General features: G+C 38.8%; 2 protein-coding genes and 2 pseudogenes across 2 annotated transcripts; 1 reads left to right on the top strand and 3 right to left on the bottom strand.

The window, feature by feature from the left end:
• Window positions 1–1315: 1315 nt before the first annotated feature.
• Window positions 1316–5272, top strand: LOC130727498 (probable xyloglucan glycosyltransferase 5). Its single transcript, XM_057578642.1, has 5 exons — window positions 1316–2377; window positions 3106–3414; window positions 3499–3789; window positions 3933–4046; window positions 4167–5272. The coding sequence occupies exons 1-5, from the start codon at window positions 1670–1672 to the stop codon at window positions 4809–4811; spliced, it is 2067 nt and encodes a 688-aa protein (XP_057434625.1). The 5' UTR covers window positions 1316–1669; the 3' UTR covers window positions 4812–5272.
• Window positions 5273–5756: 484 nt separating this feature from the next.
• On the bottom strand, window positions 5757–10773 carry LOC130727497 (probable cyclic nucleotide-gated ion channel 14). The gene is made up of 7 exons (XM_057578641.1): window positions 10480–10773; window positions 9857–10388; window positions 8952–9167; window positions 8229–8530; window positions 7679–7790; window positions 7297–7533; window positions 5757–6863 (listed from the first exon to the last, which is right to left on the bottom strand). The coding sequence occupies exons 1-7, from the start codon at window positions 10506–10508 to the stop codon at window positions 6147–6149; spliced, it is 2145 nt and encodes a 714-aa protein (XP_057434624.1). The 5' UTR covers window positions 10509–10773; the 3' UTR covers window positions 5757–6146.
• A 1533-nt stretch (window positions 10774–12306) lies between these two features.
• On the bottom strand, window positions 12307–13973 carry LOC130727499 (uncharacterized; annotated as a pseudogene).
• Window positions 13974–18217: 4244 nt separating this feature from the next.
• The window catches only part of LOC130710586 (F-box protein At4g09920-like), a 38687-nt pseudogene continuing 32823 nt past the window's right edge, over window positions 18218–24081 (bottom strand).

The following is a 24081-nucleotide window of genomic DNA, read 5'->3' as shown; positions in this document are numbered from 1 at the left end:
CTAGATATCTGTTAGATGTATACACTACATGAATGCCTACAAATCATGTAAAAAAAATCATGAAAAGCCACCCATATAAGTATAACTGACATTGTTACTATTTATTCTTTTCCATCAAATTTTACCAACATATAAATACCTCTAAATTACCTTACCTCATTATATGGTGTAAATGCCCATTGCTATAAATACTTCCAATTATTTGCTTATCCATAGTGGTGGCACTTGATTACACTAGTTGGATTAGCATTAATTATATACAGGATTGCAACATATCCACTTGAGAGTTTAGCCTCAGGATCCAGCAGGAAAAGCTGTGCTGTCTGGTCCTTTCTCAATTTAATTTATCTGTTAAGATTTCATTTTGGTTTCACAAAGAGTAAAATGTATGCTAGAAAACTAACATAAAAAACTTGCACATTGCTTATCTTTCAGTTTTTTGTAACATGGGGTTCCCATTGAGGGACCAGAGATATTGTAAAAAGAAGAAAGGAATATTCCTGAAGGAGCTTCCATTTCTAACTAAACAATGTTCTCATATAAATAAAAAAATGCCTACATTAACCCCTCCAGGTCTATATTAACCTATCCAACACTTGCCATGCCCACCTTCATTATTGACTATTGATTGTGATTATGATTATCATTGTTAATGTCATCATATCAATAAATTTAAATTGTTAAGATTTGACACTGATGGCTAAGCTCATAAATCACATTGTTATCGGACTCCTTCTTACAAGTGGGTCAACAAATGATTTTTATTTGTAAAATAATTTTGTTTACATTACTTTTTCTTAAACCACTATCACTATACCACTCTTGTATAATGACAAAGAGACAGCTAAATTAAGAAAAAAATCATATGAAAAGAATTGGAAACCATCTTTTTTAGCACAAACTTGGATAGGTTTGCAAATACTTAGTTAAATCATTAACGATCGAACACTCTCTTTTAGAAAGTTGTGTATTTGATTCTTATTGTTGATATGAGAGTTATGTAGTAGATAATCTATTAGTATCAATTTAAGCGACCTATGATTTAAGAGATATACATTGATCTGAGTAGTTGACCGGAGCCGAATCTACCAAAAAATTTATTCAAGTAAAAAAAAACTGGGATATGTTAAAAGGTATGAAATTTATCCATTTTCAACTAGTAATAGTAACATTTTTTTTCACATAAAAAAAATTGTTATCTACCATTCTAACCATTCTAGTCAACCCTTATTTCAACTGTCTCTATCAGGTGAACTCATTGTTAAATGTTGTTAATTTTGATTACCTTGGCAGATTCCATGAGCATATTGTGGATTGGGAGGAATGGTTTATGTTGATTTATTGGGGGGAAACCCACTTGGAAGTTAGCATCTCACTCACTCACACTCTGTCTTACAGCTAGCTGCTGATACCTTCCCTCATAATGTGGCTTTCCAATGTTAGGTGTCTTCTAGAGTTCCTTCCTTCATACTAGTACAAAAACACCCTCACTCACTTCAAGTTTTTGCCTTTTATGTTCCACATTTTGTTAAATGCAGAGCCTTCAAGAGGGTTCCTTCACCTTCCAATAAGAATATGAAACCTTCCTTCTTTTCTCTTCCTTTCCATTGTTTCTCAGATCCAACTCTTTAGTGTTTTTTTGTTGAGAACTGTGAATCTGCATCCAAAAATGGCTCCTAGATTGGATTTTTCCAACTGGGGTTTCAAGGATTCAGAGAGAGGAACACCAGTGGTAGTGAAAATGGAGAACCCCACTTTCTCTGTTGTGGAGATAAACGGTGCAGACGCTGCGTTTAGGCCAGTAGAGAAGAACCGTGGCAAGAATGCCAAGCAGGTCACATGGGTTTTGCTTCTCAAGGCTCACCGTGCTGTTGGCTGTGTCTCTTGGCTCGCCACCGTGCTGTGGGCGTTGCTCGGAGCCATTAAGAAGAGGTTGATTCATAGGGAGAGTGAGAATTTGGATAAAGGGAGGTTACTGTTTAGAGTCATTAGAATGTTCCTGGTGACTTCAATGGTTGTTCTGGGGTTTGAGGTTGTTGCTTACCTGCAAGGTTGGCATTTTGGGAATCCTAGGTTGTTGCACATTCCTCGTACCTCGGATTTGCAAGGGTTGTTCCACATGGTTTATGTTGCTTGGGTAACGTTTCGCGCCGAGTACATTGCTCCACCAATTCAGGCTCTTACCATGTTTTGTGTTGTTATGTTTCTTATCCAATCGGTGGATCGTTTGCTTCTTTGCTTGGGGTGCTTTTGGATGAAATTCAAGAAGGTTAAGCCACAGATTGTTGGAGATCCCTTCGAGATTGATGATGTAGAAGGATCTGTGTGCAATTATCCCATGGTTCTGGTTCAAATTCCAATGTGTAATGAGAGGGAGGTATAACACTAAACTTCTGTATTCCATTTGTGCTGATCAAGTTGCTTTGTTTACATTAATTTTAGCTTTTCTTATTGTTTAGCGAGGAATAGATTTTGCAAATGTCATGTGTAGATAGAGCTTAGAAGTTTTGTTTCACTTTTTTCTAATGCTTAAAGAATTAGAAGAATCCACTTGAAAAATAAAAGGAAAAGAGGAGGGAAGTGAATTTGTACACAGCATCCAGGCATGTAGTACCATCTAGGTTGACACATGACACATTATAATTTCAAGATATAACTCCCTTAGGAATTATCTGCAACCTTCTAAAGTCAGAATCATGAATACTTTTCTGCACTATTAAAGCTGAATTGACTATGTTAGGTAATAAAAAACCAATGAGTGATTGGTTTAAGTGGTGCATGTTTAATTTCCTTAAGTAAGTTCTCATGTTTGAGTTTTGTGTATGGAAAAAATAAAACCCGCTGGTTGTGCTAGCCCCAAAAGCATGTCCAAGGTTCAAATAGGGTTGTCTCACGTGGAGAACATCTGTGTTAGGTTAAACAAATGTAGTATTGATAGCATTATTTTCTGTTTATGTAACTCATGGCACATCTTAATAATTTAGAAGATAAGTTTCCTCATGATGTTATGTTGTAGTGAGGAATTCTTAACTCTTTTAAGCTATCAGTGACAATGTGTCAACGAGTAAAACATATAATCTTTTTGCATACACTGGCTTTGTGCAGGTATACGACCAGTCTATTTCTGCAGTGTGCCAACTTGATTGGCCAAGGGATCGTTTACTGATTCAAGTACTTGATGATTCTGATGATGAGGACATCCAGTGGTTAATTAAAGCAGAGGTCACTAAGTGGAACCAAAAGGGAATTAACATAATCTATCGGCATCGCTTAATCAGGACTGGATATAAAGCTGGAAATCTTCAATCTGCAATGGGCTGTGACTATGTGAAAGACTATGAGTTTGTTGCAATTTTTGATGCAGACTTTCAACCAAATCCTGATTTTCTTAAGCAAACTGTGCCACATTTCAAGGTTAAGTGAAGATCATGAAACATGTTGTCCAGAAAACTTTATTGGAAACTTTGGTTAACATATTTTAAAACCTTCTTATTACAGGACAACCCTGAACTAGGTTTGGTGCAAGCTAGATGGTCTTTTGTGAACAAGGATGAAAATTTGTTGACTCGTCTCCAAAACATTAATTTATGCTTCCATTTTGAAGTAGAACAACAGGTCAATGGGGTATTCCTCAATTTTTTCGGTTTCAATGGAACTGCTGGTGTTTGGAGAATTCAAGCCCTAGAAGAGTCCGGGGGCTGGCTGGAGCGGACAACCGTAGAAGATATGGACATTGCTGTCCGAGCTCATCTTCATGGTTGGAAGTTTATCTTCCTAAATGATGTGAAGGTGATCATAAATTGCAGTTTTATTCCATCCATTTCTCCTTTTCTTATGGGTGCATCATATGACTGGTTGAGTCACCTTCATGAATTGGGTTTCCTATTTATCCTAAGATTCCTCTTGAATTCCTTAAATTACTAAATTTTCAGGTACTTTGTGAAGTTCCTGAGTCATATGAAGCTTATAGGAAGCAGCAACACCGCTGGCATTCAGGTCCTATGCAACTTTTTAGGTTGTGCCTTCCCGCAATTTTGAAATCTAAGGTACATCTATTACTCAGGTTGAAGTAATAAATAGAATAGTGATAGAGAAAAGCAAGTTTTGACAACTTGCAAGTATTGCTTATAATGCGCACTGCGTTAAAGGGCCTTATTCTCTTGCAGGTCTCAGCATGGAAGAAAGCAAACCTAATACTGCTATTTTTTCTGTTAAGGAAACTAATCCTTCCCTTTTACTCCTTTACCTTATTTTGCATAATTCTTCCTTTAACCATGTTTGTCCCAGAGGCAGAACTTCCTCTATGGGTGATCTGCTATGTGCCTGTGTTCATGTCATTCCTTAACATTCTTCCTGCCCCGAAATCTTTTCCTTTCATCGTTCCCTACCTCCTCTTTGAAAACACCATGTCTGTCACCAAATTCAATGCAATGGTATCTGGACTCTTCCAATTGGGAAGCTCTTATGAATGGGTTGTCACGAAGAAGGCTGGAAGGTCGTCGGAGTCCGATTTACTCGCCGCTGCGGAAAGGGAAGCCAAATCAATAGATCAACCAAAGATACATAGAGGAGCTTCTGATAGTGAACTTGTTGAGTCACGCCATTTCAAGGAACTCAAAGAAGCAGCTCCAACACCTGTTAAGAAAACTAATAAGATATATAAGAAAGAGCTCACTTTGGCATTCCTTCTTCTCACAGCTTCTGTGAGGAGTTTGTTATCTGCACAAGGAGTTCACTTCTACTTTCTGCTTTTCCAAGGTATTACCTTCCTTCTTGTTGGTCTTGATTTGATTGGAGAGCAGATGAGCTAGTTTTCATTCAATACAGCGAAAAAAAGTGTAGACGAAATGCAACTTCTGATTTACCATCCAAGTTGCAGTCCAGCAACAAAATCAGCAATGAAGTAAAGTTGAATAGTTTTTCCTTCATGAAATTCCTACTACAGGATCATTGATTGCACTTACCCAAAACAAAGCTTCCCTGTTACTCAACTCTATCCATTTTGCATTCACAGTTCACACTATATATCCTAAGTATTCCATAGGGAGCTGGTCATTGTAATCTTACAGATATCGAATTCTTGTTAATCTGTTTTAGGTAGGTGTATAAAAAAATTTCAGTTTTCTTCATTGTATTCTTGGGTTGTGTTTGGGATTGTAAGTTCTGATTCAGAGTTTCCAGTTTTACCATTCCAGATTTCTTAGAGCAAAGTGCATCTTTCTGTACATTCGTTAGTATCTAATGTAAACAATAATAATTTTTATTCCCTCTACTCTGTTTCATCCCTTTGTTTGTTTTGGTACTTGGGCAAACTTGCTTTTCAATTGCCTGACTATGGATTCCATCAATGAAATGGTGTCGGCAGGAAATAGCAAAGACAAGCTCAAGTGCATGTGGCCCCTCTAATACATTCATGTTCTTAAATCTATCAAGTAGACACTGAGATTTTCATCACTGACCCAACATGCTTTGTGCTCTTGACGGTACAACTTTTTTTGTCATCAAACATCAGATTAATGGCTGAAGCCAAGCCAAACGGCATTTACATATTAAGGGATATCAGACCCTAATCAGAGCAGTATAACAAAGTTACCACTAGCTAATTTCTACAAGTAGTTTACCAATTACAGTAGTGTAAGCACTTCAATCTGAGTAACATGAAAAAGTTTAGGATAAGCCATCAAAATAGTCTTCAAAAAGTAATTGTATATTTATGATACAATAGAAAGAATATAAAAATAAGCACGAGCAAAAACAGGAACTAATAGGACAATATGCCATAAACAGTGTAGTGTAATATACAGTTGGCATGTCAAGAAAGTCTAATATACAAGATGAAAATCACTTGGTAAAGATGTATGAGCTCAAAACACAAACAAAAGCAACTTCTAGCACAAAGTTGATGCCTATAGCCATCAACTGTGCTGACTGGGAATGGATCACAACTCAGCGAAATAATCTGGATAAGTATAGACTAATTGCATGTTTTGAAACACTTCTGCAATTAATTATGATGAAAGAGAAGCTTATCCAAAAACACTATGAGAGATGTAGCCCAAACAAAGCTTCTCCACCAACAAACAACTAATGCACACATATTATTTGAATGAGGAACAATACTTTACACTCATGAAGATGGTATGGATTCAGTCATCATCATGCTCTACTGAGAAGTCTGGCTCTTCAGGCTTTTGCAACTTAGGCATCCCCACATCCTTGATCTTCTGAACCCCTTTTCTTGTGTTAGCAGCAAATCTTGAAGCCAGTATAGTAACACCAAGGTTCTGTTTTACTTGCGCAGTGTTTGAACTCACAACACTATGCTCTTCTTCCCTTACTTGTTCACCATCAATGAAATACTGGGATTCCCTCCGGCTAAGAGTTTTCGCCAACACTCTCTTCTTGTACCGGCGCCATGCAGCTTGAATGAAGCAAGAAGCCCATGTCCTCCAATGATGAGAGTAGAAACGGAAGGTATGCTGCAATTTCTTGCTGTGGAGACGTCGAAACTGGTTGGCCACAAATTTAAGATCTTCTGCTCTTAATGCAAAGGCTTCCACTTCTACAAGGGCTTTAACTGTTCTTGTAGAAGAAGGCAAGTTGAGAGTGGATTTTGGAAGCAATGCCCAAGCTAGTAGCTCTTCTCCACAGAAATCACCAGGTCTTAAGGTAATTGAGTTGAAGAAACCAGTTCTACCTCCATTTGTAGTTGAGCTTTCAAGTTTCCCTCTAATGATAAAAAGCATCTCTGTAGCTGGATCTCCTTCTCTGACTATGTATGTGCCTTGAGTACTCAAGGATGATACCAATCTCTCACATATTGCATCAAGTAGCTGAGCATCCATTTGGGAAAAGAAGGGAACCTGTAATTGGTGGAGAAAGAAAGCCATTGCATGGTGTGTCATGAACTTCAAGAAACTATTCCATTTCAAATGCATGAGGAAAAACTGTTGAACGGTTTGATTTTATGCTCAGATATGAAGCCATGGATGCTTAGAAAGAACCTAAATTTCGTTTCAAAACCACGGTGAAGCCAAATCTATGATGAGCAGAAACTTTGCTTCTGTGCACCATGATTTTAGCTTCACCATGGTTTTCAAATGAATTTCCAAACATGCAAAGTCATCACAAAGAATTGATTTTCGATCCAAAATATATTCTGTTAGAATCGGGAGAGAAGCTTCTATGCTCAACATAATCAATTGTGAGTTTTTACAGCTAGATTTGACCATAATCAATTTAACCAAAATCAATTTTGATCCAAAATCAATTGTGACAATCCAAACTTGCACTTACACGTCTCACAAGGTCTAAGCAAAGGTGACGTTGGATGTCTCTTCTGAGATCTAGAGGAAGGCCTCTTACGATGGTTTCTTCATCAACCCCACGAGTTGCAAGCCACTTGTACTGAACAAATCTCCTCACACGCTCTCTGAGATGTGGTGGGAGCTGCCGATGGCTCATCCACTCTTCAGTGTCACGTCGCTTCAGTCTCCACTCTTCAAGCCTCACAGTAATAGATTGCAAATATGTCTGCATTAAAATTGAGCATGCTTAGATTATTTTATCAATTGAAGTTTCATCAAATGATGTAGCTATATGCAGAGGTTCTAGTTCAAATCAACAATGTCAAATAACAAAAAATGACAAGTTAAAGAGTTGTCCTTATGAATATTACCTGCATGTTGCCAATTAAGTGGGCAAACAATACCAGGCCCAGAATAGCTATGAGTATTGCAAATGCAGTTTCCCAAACGAATGTGCTTGGAGTCAAACCCTGGCCATAAGAACTGAAAATACAATGAAGAAAGAAATGTGATGTTCAGCTGAATTTCACGTCAAATATTCATCTCCAAAGAAAGTTAACTGAGTATCCAGACTAATGAGCGAAATCTCTTGCTTCAAGGTGAATGATTAACTTGGTTCTTGAAAGAAGGAAATACGTTCAAAAGTCCTGGTGTAAAAAGTCACTCAAGTTAGTCTAACTTGACCAGCGTTTTAGCTGACCAAATCAGACGTAGGGACTAACTCGGCCGAGATTTTATACATTCAGGGACTCTCGAACGTATTTCATTCTTCCAATCACTAGCTTGCCAGCGGCAGCACCGTTCATTCCTCTTGCCTCAGAAGAAAGAAAAAACAACATGGGATAAAGTCAGGAGTAAGATCCATCATCTTCTTTCAGCCAAAGCATACTTGCTGCATGTTAGCAAAACATAGAATCAAACCTCAAATTCTGCAAGCCCCACCACAGACAATAGAGGTACTTCTCAGTAAATGTGGAGGAGATAACATTATTTTGTATTGCATTGGCAAAGACTCCATAGTTGAAATTTGTGCTATTTTCTGGATTGCAGTTACCAAACACAGAAGTGGTATTTGCCCACTTCATGCGATCACCATGATCTAAAGTACTGCAATCCAAGTACTGAAGGACACATTTTACTGGTAGCCTTTCATTTCTGCATTCAGATTTCCAGCAACTAGCATGCCTTTCAATTGACAACAAGTACCATGATGCCCCCAAGACCTACAAGAAGAGTTGTACTATGTAAGTATCTGAAATGCTACAATAAGTTAATAAAGTATGTTTGATTACACGTTTAGAGCCATAAATTCAATTCTCATTAAGTGGTTGTATAGATGTTTGGCCATCAACCTAGAGAACTAATTTCAGTCCCAAAATCAATTCTGTGGAGAAGTTAGAAAGAGTAGGTTTTGCAGTGGACATAATAAATTGTGGGATTTTGTTACTGAATTTCACAATATTATCTTATAGAAATAAATAACTTTTCCCATAAATGTATCCAATCATAAATCACTTCACTTTCAAACTCACTTTTACCATAATCAATTTTATCAATTATGACAACGCTGACCCAAATACGCACTAACTAATTGAAACTGTCAATTACTAAAGGCAATTTCTGATTGAAGAAAACTTAGCATACATGACTAGCCAACATGTAAAGTAAGAGATTGTAAGCAGCTCCAGCCCAAGCTGTCTTTGTAACTACACCAGTTGCTTTAATAATCTGAGAACTTAATGGGAAAGTCAAATATAATCTGGGGACATATTGAAGCAGAACAATGAGTACAAGAGCATTGTTGGTATGATCAGCATGGGAGCTTCTTCTAATTGCTGGCATGATAAACCAAATCACCATCTGCCAACAAAGAAAAGCCAACAATGACATTAATTTCCAGGGAGTAGATATAAATACATAAAACCAAGCAAAGACTCCAAAAGGTGCATCAATCAGTTATTACATAAAACTCTTGCTCTTTGGTACTGCAAATTACATGGTAATAGAAACAAAATGTTAAGATCCTATTCCAACCTTGAACAGAAGGGAAAACCAAATCCATTTTATTATTAAATTTACTCGGTAATCATCAGTGGTTACCCCATGAAGAAGATTAAATTTATTAAAGCTTCCATCACACCACTATGAAGTTGTAATTAAAGATTAAGCATGTTATTACTAGTTTTCTACTAAGTAATGATACTTAGACACTCAAATACTGCAAACACCTCATTTTTCTCTCAATCTCTCTCTTGGGATGAAAGCCAAAAATAGGGGGGAGCGAAAATTGAACATGTATTCAACAAAATCAACAACCACTAATTAAGTGATATAGTGTGAAAAGATTTAAGAGGGCGAACACATAATGTGGTTTCGTCCCTGTCATAATACATCCCATTCATTACTTCTCTCTTCTCTTCCTCACTCACTCTAGGTATTAGTTGGATGTCTGCACTATGCAGACCACTACAAAAGTACAAATAATTTTCTGTTTCTACTTCCTATAAATTAAGCATAGGCAAAATCAGCTATTCAAGCAGATGAGATACCTGAGGAAGAGGCAGTGTAGCTACAAGATCTAAGAAGAACTCTGATCTCAAATACCTTGTAGCAATCAACTTTGGATCCATAACAAGCTCTCCCCTCCCAAAAACCCTTGAACTTGGTGCCACATAGGCAGTCCTGAACTTGATCACCATGTTCAGCAGGTAGAAAACATCAGCAAATGTTCTGAAACATGTCACAACAATTCCTATGTTCAAATCAGTAGCCATACATGTAGAATTCCCATTATTTGCTACTGAGGGGAGGTAGAAAAACAGGGGATCAACAAACAAAGCTAGCATGCAAGAACATAGGAAAGCTCTGTTCCACTCCAAATAGACATCACTACCAGGATCAAGAATCCTCTTCTTCCATGGCTCAAGATTTTCTGGGAAAACCTTAAATTTTCCAAATGTGAGGTTTCTAACATTCATTTTGCTCTTATCACCACTACCAATTTTGCATTCCGGATTCATGTAGACTTGGAATGGCTTTTCCCAAGAAGACTCAAGATTCTGTTTTTCATTATTGGAGAACCTGTAAGTTTATAAAGCCAATATTCAAATACATGCAACGATGTAATGGGAATGGAAAAGAAGAATAACAGAGAACATGATAGACACTTTACCTGACTAGCTTCTCTTTTTTCAGCTCCATTCTTATTTCTTATGATGAACTATTATCAAATGCTCAGATAGATACTGCTGTTAAGGTATGCATTGGAAGTTACTACATCACAATGAAAGAAAAGCAAACTCTACTGTGTCTTTTGTTTCCTTTGAACATTACCTGCTTCTCATCCCAACAAAACGTGTATTGTACTTCCACTAGAACAAAAAATAAGCTTTTGGATTTGGACAAAATGGTTTTGACTTGCATCAATGGAAAACGAAAAGAGTAACCACCAAAACGGCCTCCCACTAAGTGCACATTGGATATACTAGTATAGCAGGAACGTGGGAACCATGAAAAAAATATTTATAATATACATGGTGATAAAGAGAAACTTGTTGAGTCACTCCATTTCAAGGAACGTGCACATTGGTTATACTAGTATAGCAGGAAAATATTGATACTAACAGATCAAGTTTTCATTTTACTGCATTAGAAAAGGTTATTTTCAAATGAATTTTCTTTCTTGCACCAAGTTATCTCCATAGCCAGCAGTAATGAGACTAATCATCTAGAGACCCTGAGATCACATTAAGTGACAGACCTCTCCCCACAAATCTTTCTCCATATATACCGCTAAGGAATCGAATCATCCACTAAATACTTAAGAAGTTCAGCTATCTATCAACTATCAATGACTTTTGTAATTCTTGTTTATCTAAAAAGAGAAACTGAAGGGGGAAAAGCAACTAAAATAGTGAAAACTTGTTGTGGCCTGCACAAGAGGCAGACGTTGACCGATTATAAGAAGCAACCATTTTATAATTAAGAAAACTACTATGCAAGTAATCACAGCACACTCTCTCAGCATCCAAAATGAGGTAAATGAAAAGTAAAGTAGTATAAGTAATATAGTTGAGAGTGGGTCCTGAATCTTGACATTTAAGAGAATCTTCTCCACCCAGTTTATCTTGCTGAGCCTCAATCCACGGCAAGAATAATGTGATCTATGTGCTTGCTAAACGTGCAAGAAACTATTCAACATATTACATAGCTATTACCCAGTATTGGTCACAGTGGTTAAAATAATTGTTTGGCTCATAAATTAAAAGTAAGATCTTTAAAAAACACTTTTAAAAAGATATTTGACTTCAACATGCCCGGGTTGGAATTCCCTAAACAACTTATATTACATAAAAAAGAACACATTACACAAATTTTATAATGCTGCACCAATTTCCTAAACTTCATTTGAAAATAAGGTGAATCACATCTTAGTTGGATACAGAAATCAGGACCACTAAAGAGTATGTGTCAAACAGTAATAGTTTTATACTGCTGATTCATTTCATTTCTTTTAATAATTTCATCGTAAGCAACAAGGGCTATCTGAACTTTAATCATTTTTTAATCAATACTTTATAGTATTTTACACAGTTCAGAAATAGTCCAAATTCCAGGGTGTTTCGTTTTTTCTCTCAGTTCACGTTTCAATGCACTCCAATAGAGAAGCTTGTATCTATGTGTTCTGAAACACACTCTCTTCAATCAAACTAGTGCTATCCTTTTTTTCTTCATACTTATGTTAGATATCGAGAGTGAAGTTGTTTACCATTAGTAAATGGACAAGAGAAGAGGATCAGGTTTTTTCTTTTTATATAAAATAAATAAGGAACGCACTTAAATAAGAATTAAAAATAAAATAAATGAGAATAGAGATGAAGAAGGTGCTACAATCACAAGTCAAACAGGGATCGCCATAAGAATTAAAAAGATCTTAATAAGATCAATGGTGGTTCATCCAAGAACCCGGATAGAGACTAGCCGCACTCACTAGAGGAAATAAACCTCAATAACTAAATTCAATTCAAAGTTACCTTTAAATCTGGTTACAAAAGTACTTATAAAAACCAAACCTAATAAACTAAAGTACAATTTATCCAAATAAAACTAACAAGTTATCTAAAGAAAGAAAAAACCTATACTTACACAAATAAAAGAACAACTAACCTAATAACTTGGTTTTAAGTGAGTGGTTCCAAGCAAAGTTGGTGGAGCAATTTTTTCTTCCTTCTCTTCAAAGTACCACCTGATAAAGAGGCCACTCAAGCTCCTTCCTCTGTTGCTTCCTAAGCTCAATAACTTCAAGTTCCTCCTCCTCCATTTCTTCTTCTTCCTCCTCTTCCCTTTCTTCCTCCTCCTTCAAATCACCCCAGTGTTTTGTATTATCAACTGACTCCTCCTCATAGTTAGGATATGACGGTGGAGGGCCATATCTCTGCATATTAATAAGCCATGGAGGAGTCAATTCATCTCCCTCAGGCATACCAAGAGCTTCTTTCAATTCATGTGATAACACACCAGCTTTCAGTTTCATCTCCCTCAACTTCACCTCAAATTCTTTTCCTTCATGATACACCTCCCCAACAGAACTCAGTTTTGGCTTCCTCTGGTACTTGAAAAATGCATCATGTAGAACCTTGTAGTCTATCTCCATTCTCCCCAATTTTGATGGTTCCCTTTGCTTTTGTTTCAATCTAACTTTCTCAATTCCAGTGGCAGCAACAAATTCAGGAAGCTGAAAGGGCTCTATCTCAATACCTATTTTCCCCTGCAAAAATTTCCTCTTCCTACTCCAATGCCTAGGCACAGGTACAGTATTTCTACAAGATTTCAAAAACACCAGCAACTTTGGATCAGATGCAGTAGCATCCCACACTTCAACAACATCAGGCCTTGAGCAAATTCGTTTCAGTTCAGCAATTTTCATCCTCCGTTGAAGCTTCTTCTTCTTGTTTGAAATTCCTTTCTCTTTTACTCCATCTTCTTCTTCAGAACCAGTATCAGAATCAGCCTTCTTCATACCAGTATCCTTAGAACCAGCGAAATCACTAAAACTGAATTTCGTAAAGATTCTTCTAAATTCTTCATCCATGCCTTCTTCTTCATCTAGCTCTCCCTTCTCCGGTAAATACTCAATTTCAAACTGTTCAGCAACATGGTTTGGATCATTGTTCTTGTTAGCGTCATCAGCGGGTTTAGGCCACGGCTCTTCAGATGCTTTGTTCTTCTTCTGCTTACGGCGGCAGCGGTCACTCTCCGGTGACTTCTTCACGGTGGCGTAGGAAGAATTAGTTTCCATAACTACACAATTTTGGTCAGGTAGCGTATCTGTCACCCTAGTTGAAGGGTTTTGTGAAATCGCAGGGATGGGATTAACAGAATATATACAACTAGGGAAGTGACCGTTGATAGCGTGGGCTACAAGCAATGAAGTGGAGATATGTTTCATGTTTTAAGATTTTCTTTTCTTTTAAATTGTGTTCGAGCCATGCTTACCTAGGATTGATACCTTTCGATTGATCATGTGCCAAGAGAATAAAATAACACGGCTGATTGCTTAGTCCACCAAGCGTCTCGAGAGGGTGCTTCATGCTCTAGTTTAGTTTGCTTGCTTGTTAGATTTCCTCTTTCAATTAAAAATATTTTGTCTACATTCATTGATCTAAATCTCAAAGGTGATTAGAGAAGGAAAATAGGTTTAGTCTTTGTTTTACACAATCATTCAATAAAAATTCATCAATCTTTTGTTATAATTAGGTGATTACACTGAAAAATAAAGAGATGTGATTAAATGTATGTCTTCAATTTTTGCATGGTTAATACATATAAATTAATTTTTTACCTATGTCATAGGTCTTTTTGGACCGACGAATTATTGATTTCTAAATCTTTTAAAGTCTGCCAAGTTATTATCAACTGGCGATAGTTTTAATATTTGAAATTATCGAAGACTTTAGTTGTAATCTAGTGGTAACTAATCCCGCTAAAATTTACCGCCAACTTATCGACGGTAACACTGAGATTTTGTGACGAATTTCAGAGCACTAGTAAAAGGTCATTTGTAATACGATTTTTTCTCAGAGGTAATATATTAAATATGAAGTTAAGAAGTGGAGCTAACGCATCAAAAAAAAATCTACTCTCATTTTGTATCACATAAGAAACTTTGGACAATTAGAACACTTTTTATTCAACTTCCAAATGATCATTTTTAGTGATATTTTCGACTTCATTCAAGATTTTTTTTGAAAGCAAAAAATATATTGATGAGAAAATAAACATGATATGCACCCTCCTCAAATGGGATCAAAAATTGGTAAACCAAGAAACAATCAAGGCCACAGAGACAAGGAAAAGGCCCCAACCCCTAAAAATAGAATATTAAAAATACATAATGGAATATCAAAAATACTCCAACTCCATTCAAGATGTAATAGAATAAATATATTTTTACCTTTCATCTAACCTCTCTTTAAGATATATCTACACACATTTGAAGTCACATTAATCTATCTATTATAATATATAAAAGCTAAGCTGCAAGTTACATATATAACATTTCAGTTTTTGAGCCTATGTAATTTGTGCCACGTAAGAAAACTTTTATTGTACGATCACCAATTCATCAACTCTTACTCCATTGATTTTGTGATTTTTTTACATCGGAAAGATAAATTGCACCCCGTTAGAAATCGATCTCTGGACCTAAATATTCTAACCTAAAATCCTAAATCATAATCAATTCATTGAAAGGTAAATTGAAAAAAAAAACTTAATTAAAACTAATTAAATAAGCCTAAATTAAAAAAAAAAAAACAGTTTTGAAAACAAACAAAATGAAATCACGGTTCATCTTCCCCTTTTCTTCATCTTCTTTCCTCACCGGAATCTCTCCCTCCCAGTCTCCCACACTCGTCAATCCCAAATCCAGCAACATTAACCCCAAACCCAGAAACCTTCAAAACAACAGCAACAACAACATGAATCTTTTGACCCAAAAAAAAAAACAACATGAATCCCGCTTCTTCCAGTTGATGTTCCTGATCTTTGTTCCTTTTTCTTCTGTCTGCGTCTCTCTTTCTCTTTCTCTGGACCTCGACCGGTGCCGCCAAAGAAGAAGCGGTGGTCGGCGCGAATCGAGAGGTTGTTGCTCCTAGCTTCTAGACGGTGGTCGGCACGGTGATCAGTGCGAAGAGGTGGCTGGTGCGGTGGGAGAGATCGAGAAGCTTTTCTCGCCCCCTTTCCCCAAGTTCGAACCATTTCCTCCAATGACGGTGGAGGGAGATCGCGGTGGCTCCAGTGACTTGACGTCGAGGCTCTGGCGATGGAAGAAGGTGGAGGCCAAAGCTGAAGCTCATAAACGAAAATAGGATTGGACTCGATGAAGAGATTGTCTCTTGAAGTCCTTTATTTTCCACTCTCAAAGTTTTCATTTTTAGTTTGCTTTTTCTGTTAAAATAAAAAATAAATAATTATTTTGATTATAATTTAATATCTAATAATTTTTTACCAAATGAACAATTAATTCCTAATTTCCTGTAAAAAAAAATATTATTCTATGCCTAAAATTTGTCAATTTTTTTTGTTTGGTTTAGTGGTTAAGTCCTCTACTTTTGTTTTTAAAATTAGGTGTTTGGTTTTTGCTCTTGAAAAAAATAAATAATTTCAAGAGTGAAAATATAGTGATTTTATCGCTATTCAAATCAGATTCTTCTTTAAAAATAATATTTTCCATGTCACTTCCCCCGAAATTTAACATCTTGATAGAATTCACACTTTCCATTTTGAAAAAGAATTTAACGTTCAAAGTGTTAGAGTCTCACATTTACGATAGATGTGGTCAATCATGTACTTATAAATGATATAGCAAACCTCAACTATTGAGCTAGCTTTTGGGTTGAGTTAAACCTACCTAATTCTAAGATGGTATCCGAGCCTCTATGGCCGAAAGGTCTAGAGTTCGATCCTTGCTTCTCTCACTTTCTAATTAAAAAGTAGAATTTAACTAACCACATGGTAGGTGGGCCTGTGCAAATATTCACGCTTCAAGCCCAAATGGCTCTTACGTGAGGGAGCGTGTTAGAATATAATATAAAACTCTCAACATGGCTACAATTATCTAATAGTAAAAACCCTACCACTATAGCAAATACCTCAAGAAAAACCAGAAACATTAAAACATGCTAAGCATCAAGCTAAAAACCTAGTGTCTACCCACCGGATAAGTCCCCATTAAAATCGAAAAATGACGAAACAAGTCGTTCGATATCCACTAAACAAGGACCTGAACAGTGGAGAAAACAAAAGACCCACCAGCAAAATCCAGTAGTGCATAGACCCAGAACCTAAACTAAAAGCATAAAGAAAAGCTAAATGGAAGACCATCAACAACAGCAAAAGACAGCGCCAACAGAGCCTCAATGCCGACTCCAAAACCGCACACGCAACAACCAAACATCATTGGGAGAATCATGACAGCAAATCCACATCCAGTTTCACAGTAATCAATCCTCAAGAATGGCTTCTCAAAGGAAATGATTTGTTCTAATTAAAGGCACAAGTACTGCAATACTCAACAACACCTCCTTTGGTGACTTCACTGGATCAACGTTATGCATGGAGGAATGCTTATAAACCAAATTCTTTTACATGAACAACAACACTTCCACCCTCTCATGCCCTCAAACACAGCAAAAGCTCTACCAAGAGAGTCGACTGACCCAAACACCACCTTAGCAAGAGGACGAGAAAGACCCATCCGCACGCACCAACACCTACCAGGACCACCCCAAAGACTCGAGGAAGAAGACACACTTGGAAGCACAAAGAGGAGGTCAAACACCACCTACAACCGCTGAAGATGAACAGGCATCAAAATGGACCAAACACGAAACCCACAAAATGGAGACCACCATAACGCATCCCACGCAGCCATCAACGCCCGTCTAAATCTTCGTCGCATCCCGGCTCAATCCGGTCAGCCGCCACAAGTCGAGGAGTCAAATCTAGTATGGGAAGGAGAAGCACGACCAAGATCTCAAAAAAAGAGAGAGGATGAGAGAAAGGGGAAGAGGGAGCAGACGAAAGGGAGGGTTGCCACCGCGCCGCGGCGGCGGCCACCCATGAACAGGGACAGAGAAACGCAAGGAAGAATAGGGTTTTTAGAGAGAGAAATTTTGAAGTGAGAGGTCGTAGTTTTATTCTTTTCATTTCTCATGTCTGTTGGATATTTGCACTCATGTGTGAATGCCTACAAATCATTTCCTTGAATTTGTCCTCCTTATATGTATTCTTAAAAGAAGGGTCCGGTCGTGGTGTATGTGTGTGGACTCTTGAAAGTGCCAGACAGGTATTCAATTCTAGACGTGGAAGAGGAAACCAAGATCTCATGAACCAAGCAAGTTGATATCCTACCAAAGCTCATAAATAATAGGGAACAAAGAAGCTGCTTTAACACCAAAAAAGAATCTTGATACCACTAAGAGTGAAAGATGGACGTCTTCCTTAGCTATTCAAGTGAAGGACGGACTAACCATTTTTATTTGCCAAAAATAAAACAATAGCTGCATAACAATTACTATTTCCCTCTTACACTAGGCTGTTCAGTGACCAAGCAACATAAAAACTGGTTGCACATGCGTCAATTGTGACCTTGGTACCTTGCTATGAAACTTGTGCTTCGTCATGTTAATCATAGATTTCAGTGATCCATATAGTGCCTTTTGGTAATAACCTTTACGTAATGAAAAGATAAAATAAACTTGTAACAATTTAATTTGGCAAATAATTATCAGTAATGAAACAGTTCAACAAATTTGAAAATTAAGACAATATCCATATCCATGTAGGTAGCTACTGCTTAAAAGGATGAAATGAAGAAAAAGCTAGCAGGTGACAAAACTAATTTGTTATTATTTGAAGGAAAGTTTACAAGTTGCAGAGCGCCTCGTGCATGAGGATAATTTTTGTATATTCTTAAGATTTCCATGTGGATTTCCAGTGATGCTATTGCATATTGTCATCCTCTCTAAAAATCTCCCATTCTGCATAATATATTTTACAAATTGAAACTCACTTCTTGTGCCTCTATAATCATTTGGATAGCATCTTTTAAGGTGTAATAGAATGCATTCAGGAACAGATGGTGGGTATCGCCAATCTCTTAGTACGAGTTCATCAAGGTTGAACTCATGAAACCGAGACTGTTAACAATAAACATAAATTAAATAAATAAATAAATAAATGAAAACATGTGAAGAGGTGACAAAAAAGTAAAAATCATCTTAAGCCTCTGTTAAGCTAAAAATTACGAGTACTACGACTCTCGACACCATGGTGCAAAGGTGGGTTCTCGACAGAAAGGGTTATGGCGAAACCGGCAACTCAGCACACGGTGTCCCCCAAAGTCAAGTTAGTGAGAGCTATATCTCGACAAACTCAGCAGATGAAGAAATCTCGATCATCTTAATGGAAGAGGCAGTTACCGAGTAACAAGCAACTACAAACACGTGCATATACCCACGATGCCACGAATAGCAACGGTTGCCCACGACTCAGAACCATCCACGTGGCAATAGAGTCACGTGCGCGAAGACCACCGGCTAAACGTGGGGTATGGCGCCAAAATTCAAAACCCACGAAGCCATCATGCATTCAAGAAAAACCGCCAAGAACGTGGGAAGAAAGAACACTATAAATAGAGGAAGCAGCAACAGAAGAAAGGGTTCCCAACTCAAACTCTGAAAATCCACCAAAAGCTCCAAATGTCCGCATCAATGAGACTCAAGGAGCAAAACGTGATGATGGAGGAGTATGTTGCAGAACCAACACTTTAGTTTTCTTGTATTTAGGCTTGTTAATTCCCAGTTCCTTTATGCCTTTTCTTGTCGAGATCCACATCTCTTGTATCTTTCGTGTTACTTTGGTGTACGTGTTTCTTTGTAATTGACCCGTGCTTAATGAAATTCAGTTCTGTTTAAACCAATTCGTTGTTGTCGAAAAATATACACACACACACAACACTTTGGCAAAGCGTTTTCTCAAAAGGGCCCTGAATCTAAACTTCCTTTAGTCGAACTAAGAGGATATTTGTTTACCAAAAATCCATGTAAACAAATTGGCACGCCCAGTGGGACCGTTTTTGTGAAAACTAAGTTTTACATAAGCGTTTTGTGTGTTTTGTTTGCTGCATGCTACTTGGTATTTGTTACTTGCCCTGGTTGTGATTTACGTTTTATATGCACCTGAGAAGTGGTAAGACTGTGAGTATGGCAAGTAATCGAGGAAGAACCTCCCCTCAAGGGTCTAACGTGGGTAATCAGAGTAGCCCCGGGGGAAGTAGCGGTAACAATAATGAAGAAGTGTCTACTGGAATGGGGCATGGCACCACTATGCCAACCCAGAATGTAGCAATTTCTGCAGTTGCAGAAATGCCTGTATCTACATCAGTACAGGCACAAATTGTTCCAACGGTTACGAGGGAAAACATGCCTTATGGTATGCCTACGTCTATGATGCAAGGCATACAAGGCACGTATTCGACGTTCCCTGAAAATGTTCCCCCATTCAGCATACCCCCTTTTGGGGCAAATGGAACAATGCTAAATTTGGGGAGTCGAGTTAGCCCTCCTATCCCTGGATCTAGTTCACAAATTTATTTATCTACAGGTATGAATACTGGTTCACTTCAAGCCATTAGGCAGCAAGTAGATGATAGTAACCATGAAATGGTTAACATGTTATCTCGACAAATAGGTGAACTAATTAACCCTGTGCTCCAAAATAATAATGCCAATAATCAGCATTTGGCACGTCAGATGGATCGATTGGCGACAGCCCTGGGGGCACCAGTCGAAATCCAACCGGCACCAGGAGTTAACCAAATTCCAGTGCCTAACCATGTCCCCGCTCCTGTGCGCTATCAAGCGCCACAACACCAAAACATGGGGGCAAACCCTTTGTTCGGGGGAAACGAGGTAGTGCAACCACCAGTACAGAATGTGTACATGGTGAACAGGGATGAGCACGCTGATGGTGTACTAGAACGAATTCGACACCAGAATGCTGGGGGGCAACAAAATGTTGCTGCTGTGGTGGAACAATTGTTGAACCAACATGGTTTCAACGTGGGTTTCGCGAATAGACCCCATTTTGTGTCGGCCTTTACAGAGGAGGTCCTCGAATCAGAACTTCCTCGAGGCTGGAAGGTCCCCAAATTCACTAAGTTCTCGGGGGATTCAGGAGAGTCCACTGTAGAACACATAGCCAGGTACCAAATCGAAGCAGGGGACTTGGCCATCAATGAAAATTTAAAAATGAAGTACTTCCCGAGTTCTTTAACTAAGAATGCATTTACCTGGTTCACCACCCTCGCCCCTAGGTCAGTCCACACATGGGCCCAGTTGGAAAGGATTTTCCATGAACAGTTCTTTAGGGGAGAGTGTAAAGTGAGCTTGAAGGATTTGGCTAGTGTCAAAAGAAAGCCAGCAGAATCTATTGATGATTATCTAAACAGGTTTAGGATGCTTAAATCTCGATGTTTCACTCACGTCCCTGAACACGAGTTAGTGGTCTTAGCCGCTGGCGGTTTAGAGTATTCTATTAGAAAGAAAATCGATACTCAGTACATTCGAGATATGTCTCTGCTCGCAGATAGAGTGAGGCACATCGAATTGCTGAAGGCCGAAAAGTCTGAGGAAAGGGCCAAGACTACTAAGTGGCCAAAGAAGGAAAAAGTGGCGTATATAGATGCTGATCCAGTATGTCAAAGTCCATGTGTCTATCGAGAAGTTCCTGAAGACGTCGAATTAAATGATGTCAATCTGGCTGAACTCCAGCCAGGCGATCCCTATGTTTGTAAAGCATTGAAGCCACGTGAAAACAAACTTGGGGAGGAAAACCCCAAGAACACGATTCCTGCTGTGAAAACTTATACTTTTGATGTGACCAAATGTGATGCAATTTATGATATACTTGTGCCTGATGGTTTGCTTGTGGTCCCTAAAGACCAAAAACTTCCTTCTCCTGAACAAAGGAAAGGGAAGAAATATTGCAAATATCACAACTTTTTTGGCCATTGGACCTCACAGTGTGTTCGTTTCAGGGACCTTGTGCAAGGGGCATTGGACTCAGGAAGACTCAAGTATGATGAAAAAGTCAAAAGTCAAATGAAGATCGACTCTGATCCACTGCAGATAGCTGAGGCCAACTATGTAGAGCCTTTCTACATTGGCATGGTCGACATTTCCGAAAAGCTGGGCCTGGGCTTGACGCTTGGAGAGGCAAGAGAAGAAAACATAGCTGTCGAAGAACCAGAGGTCGAGAAAGAGGTGAGCTTGGAAGAGGTTTACCCCAAGGCTGGAGAAACCCTTGTCGAGTTTCTATCCCGGAGCAAAGATGGCGAGAAAGAAGTCATGCTGTGCCCTCGATGCAGCGCTGTTTTCGACAAATCCGCAGCCAAGGCCTACCAAGATTCAGAAATGAAAAGGCATTATCAGAGGAAAGCTCCTGTATCCAGGAGACTGAAGTACCCTCACGAGGAGTGGGTTGAGAGAGATCAAGAGCTCGATGGCCATAAAGGCCAAAAGTTAAAAAGTAAGGACAAGACTTATGTCCCTGATGCTGGGTTACCAAAAAATCAATGGTTTAAGCCAGCACCTCCAAGGCCAAAACCATACCCCAAGTGGCAGAAAATCGATTTGGGCCAGGGATCCTCTTACATCAACAATTCCCGTGTGTCGCGAAGCTACTCCTACGGCTCTGGGAACTACTATGCTCCTGAACAAATGACCAGGACTCAGTTCAGACGTTTTTTGAGGAAAAGGAAAGCTGAGAGGGAAAGAGGTGGCAAGTTCCGTTCACTATGGGACATAAAGCCAGAAGACAAATCTCGCAATGAACCTAGTGTGGCGTCGATTATCAATCAGCTAGACCACGTCATCAAACAGGGAACAGCTGCGCCACCAAACCCAGCCAAAGAAAAGGGAAAAGATGTTGCCGAAGATGAGGATGAAGACATGCTCGAAGATTTCGACGACAGTGATGGAGAAGACCTTAACATCATCTGCATAGTGTCTATCTTACCTGCAGAATTCGATAGAATCTCAGAGGTCACTGAAAGCGAGGAAGACTACTATGTCGAAGATGAACCAGATGACAATCCTTTGTGTTATTATGTGATGCAGAGAGGATCTGTCGAGGATGAAAGAGCTATCTTCCAAAGGCCAACCGAGCAAATGAAGAGCCATTTGAAACCGTTATTTGTTTGGGCCAAAGTCGAGGAGAAGGGCGTTAACAAAGTCCTTGTCGACGGGGGAGCTGCAATCAACCTGATGCCCGGGTTTATGCTCAAGAGGTTAGGTAAAACTGAAGCAGATCTAATCCCACATGACATGGTGCTTTCTGATTATGAAGGAAAGACAAGTTCTTCCCTGGGGGCAATCATGTTGAACATAACCGTAGGAACAATAGCCCGTTCCACATTGTTCATTGTGGTTCCTTCAAATGCCAATTACAATTTGCTGCTGGGAAGAGAATGGATTCATGGCGTGGGGGCAGTGCCTTCGACTTTACACCAACGTATATCCATTTGGAAGGCTGATGGAGTTGTCGAAAATGTACAAGCAGATCAAAGCTACTATTTAGCAGAGACAGGCTACGTTGGTAAGAAGAATTTCGAGAAGAGTTTAGCCACAATTGCTCCTCTAGACACAGTGGCTAACCAATACTTCAACCCCTACTCAGAGTACTCAGTAACGTTGGATCCCATCCGGAGCCTAAACCTCAATGAAGCATGCAAACCTGATGCCATGAGTGGATGACACAGTGATGAAGAAAAAGATGCCACTACTGGGTGGCAAACCAATGATAAAGATGATTAATTCGAGCATGGCTCGAATTTCGGCTTACGCAGCCGAAAACAAAATAAGAACGACCTTGGAGGCCGAAAGGATGGCCAAAGAAATGGCTATTGATGAAGCTAGTGTCTCAATCCTGCCTGTCGAATTGACACCTCAGGAGGAGGCAACAACAAATAAGGATAACCCGTGTTTGAAAGAAGACAAGCAGAGTGTCGAGGAATTCGAAGATCTGTGTAACTTAAGGCTGGACTGCATCTATGATGATAGTCCATTGGGTTTCGAGAAGCCAACGATCGACATTTCCAAAAAGATGGAAGCTCAGGACCCTTTGGAAGAAGTGAACTTGGGTGATGGCTCAGAAAGAAGGCCAACATATATCAGTGCTCTTATTGACCCAGAGTTAAAGGATAAGATGGTGAAATTACTCAAAGAATTCAAAGATTGTTTCGCTTAGGATTACGATGAAATGCCTGGCCTTAGTCGAGAGTTGGTGGAGTTGAAGTTACCCATCAAAGAAGACAAGAAACCAGTCAAGCAATTACCCAGGAGATTCCATCCAGATGTGTTGGTGAAAATCAAGGAAGAAATTGAAAGACTCCTCAGATGCAAATTTATCAGAACAGCTCGATATGTAGATTGGTTAGCCAACGTGGTCCCAGTAATCAAGAAGAATGGGAAGATGAGGGTTTGTATTGATTTCCGTGATCTTAACGCTGCCACTCCAAAAGACGAGTATCACATACCTATTGCTGAGATGATGGTGGATTCAGCTGCTGGTCATGAATACTTGAGCTTATTGGATGGTTACTCAGGTTACAACCAAATCTTCATAGCAGAAGAGGATGTGTCGAAAGCAGCTTTTCGATGTCCTGGTGCCTTGGGGACATACGAGTGGGTGGTCATGCCATTTGGGTTGA

This window comes from Lotus japonicus, chromosome 1 (assembly GCF_012489685.1).
Source record: "Lotus japonicus ecotype B-129 chromosome 1, LjGifu_v1.2".
NCBI classification, from domain to species: domain Eukaryota; kingdom Viridiplantae; phylum Streptophyta; class Magnoliopsida; order Fabales; family Fabaceae; genus Lotus; species Lotus japonicus.
The sequence above is the reverse complement of the archived record's forward strand: the minus strand, read 5'-3'. Positions and strand labels throughout refer to the sequence as shown.

Bases quoted from the DNA above. Each gene is read 5' to 3' on its own strand.
- LOC130727498 (XM_057578642.1), top strand. From the start codon at position 1,670: ATGGCTCCTAGATTGGATTTTTCCAACTGGGGTTTCAAGGATTCAGAG. The intron at 2,378-3,105 runs GTATAACACTAA...GGCTTTGTGCAG, and splicing joins CAATGTGTAATGAGAGGGAG to GTATACGACCAGTCTATTTC. The intron at 3,415-3,498 runs GTTAAGTGAAGA...TTCTTATTACAG, and splicing joins AAACTGTGCCACATTTCAAG to GACAACCCTGAACTAGGTTT.
- LOC130727497 (XM_057578641.1), bottom strand. From the start codon at position 10,508: ATGGAGCTGAAAAAAGAGAAGCTAGTCAG. The intron at 10,389-10,479 runs GTAAAGTGTCTA...ATAAACTTACAG, and splicing joins AAAAAAGAGAAGCTAGTCAG to GTTCTCCAATAATGAAAAAC. The intron at 6,864-7,296 runs GTAAGTGCAAGT...CACCAATTACAG, and splicing joins GCTTAGACCTTGTGAGACGT to GTTCCCTTCTTTTCCCAAAT.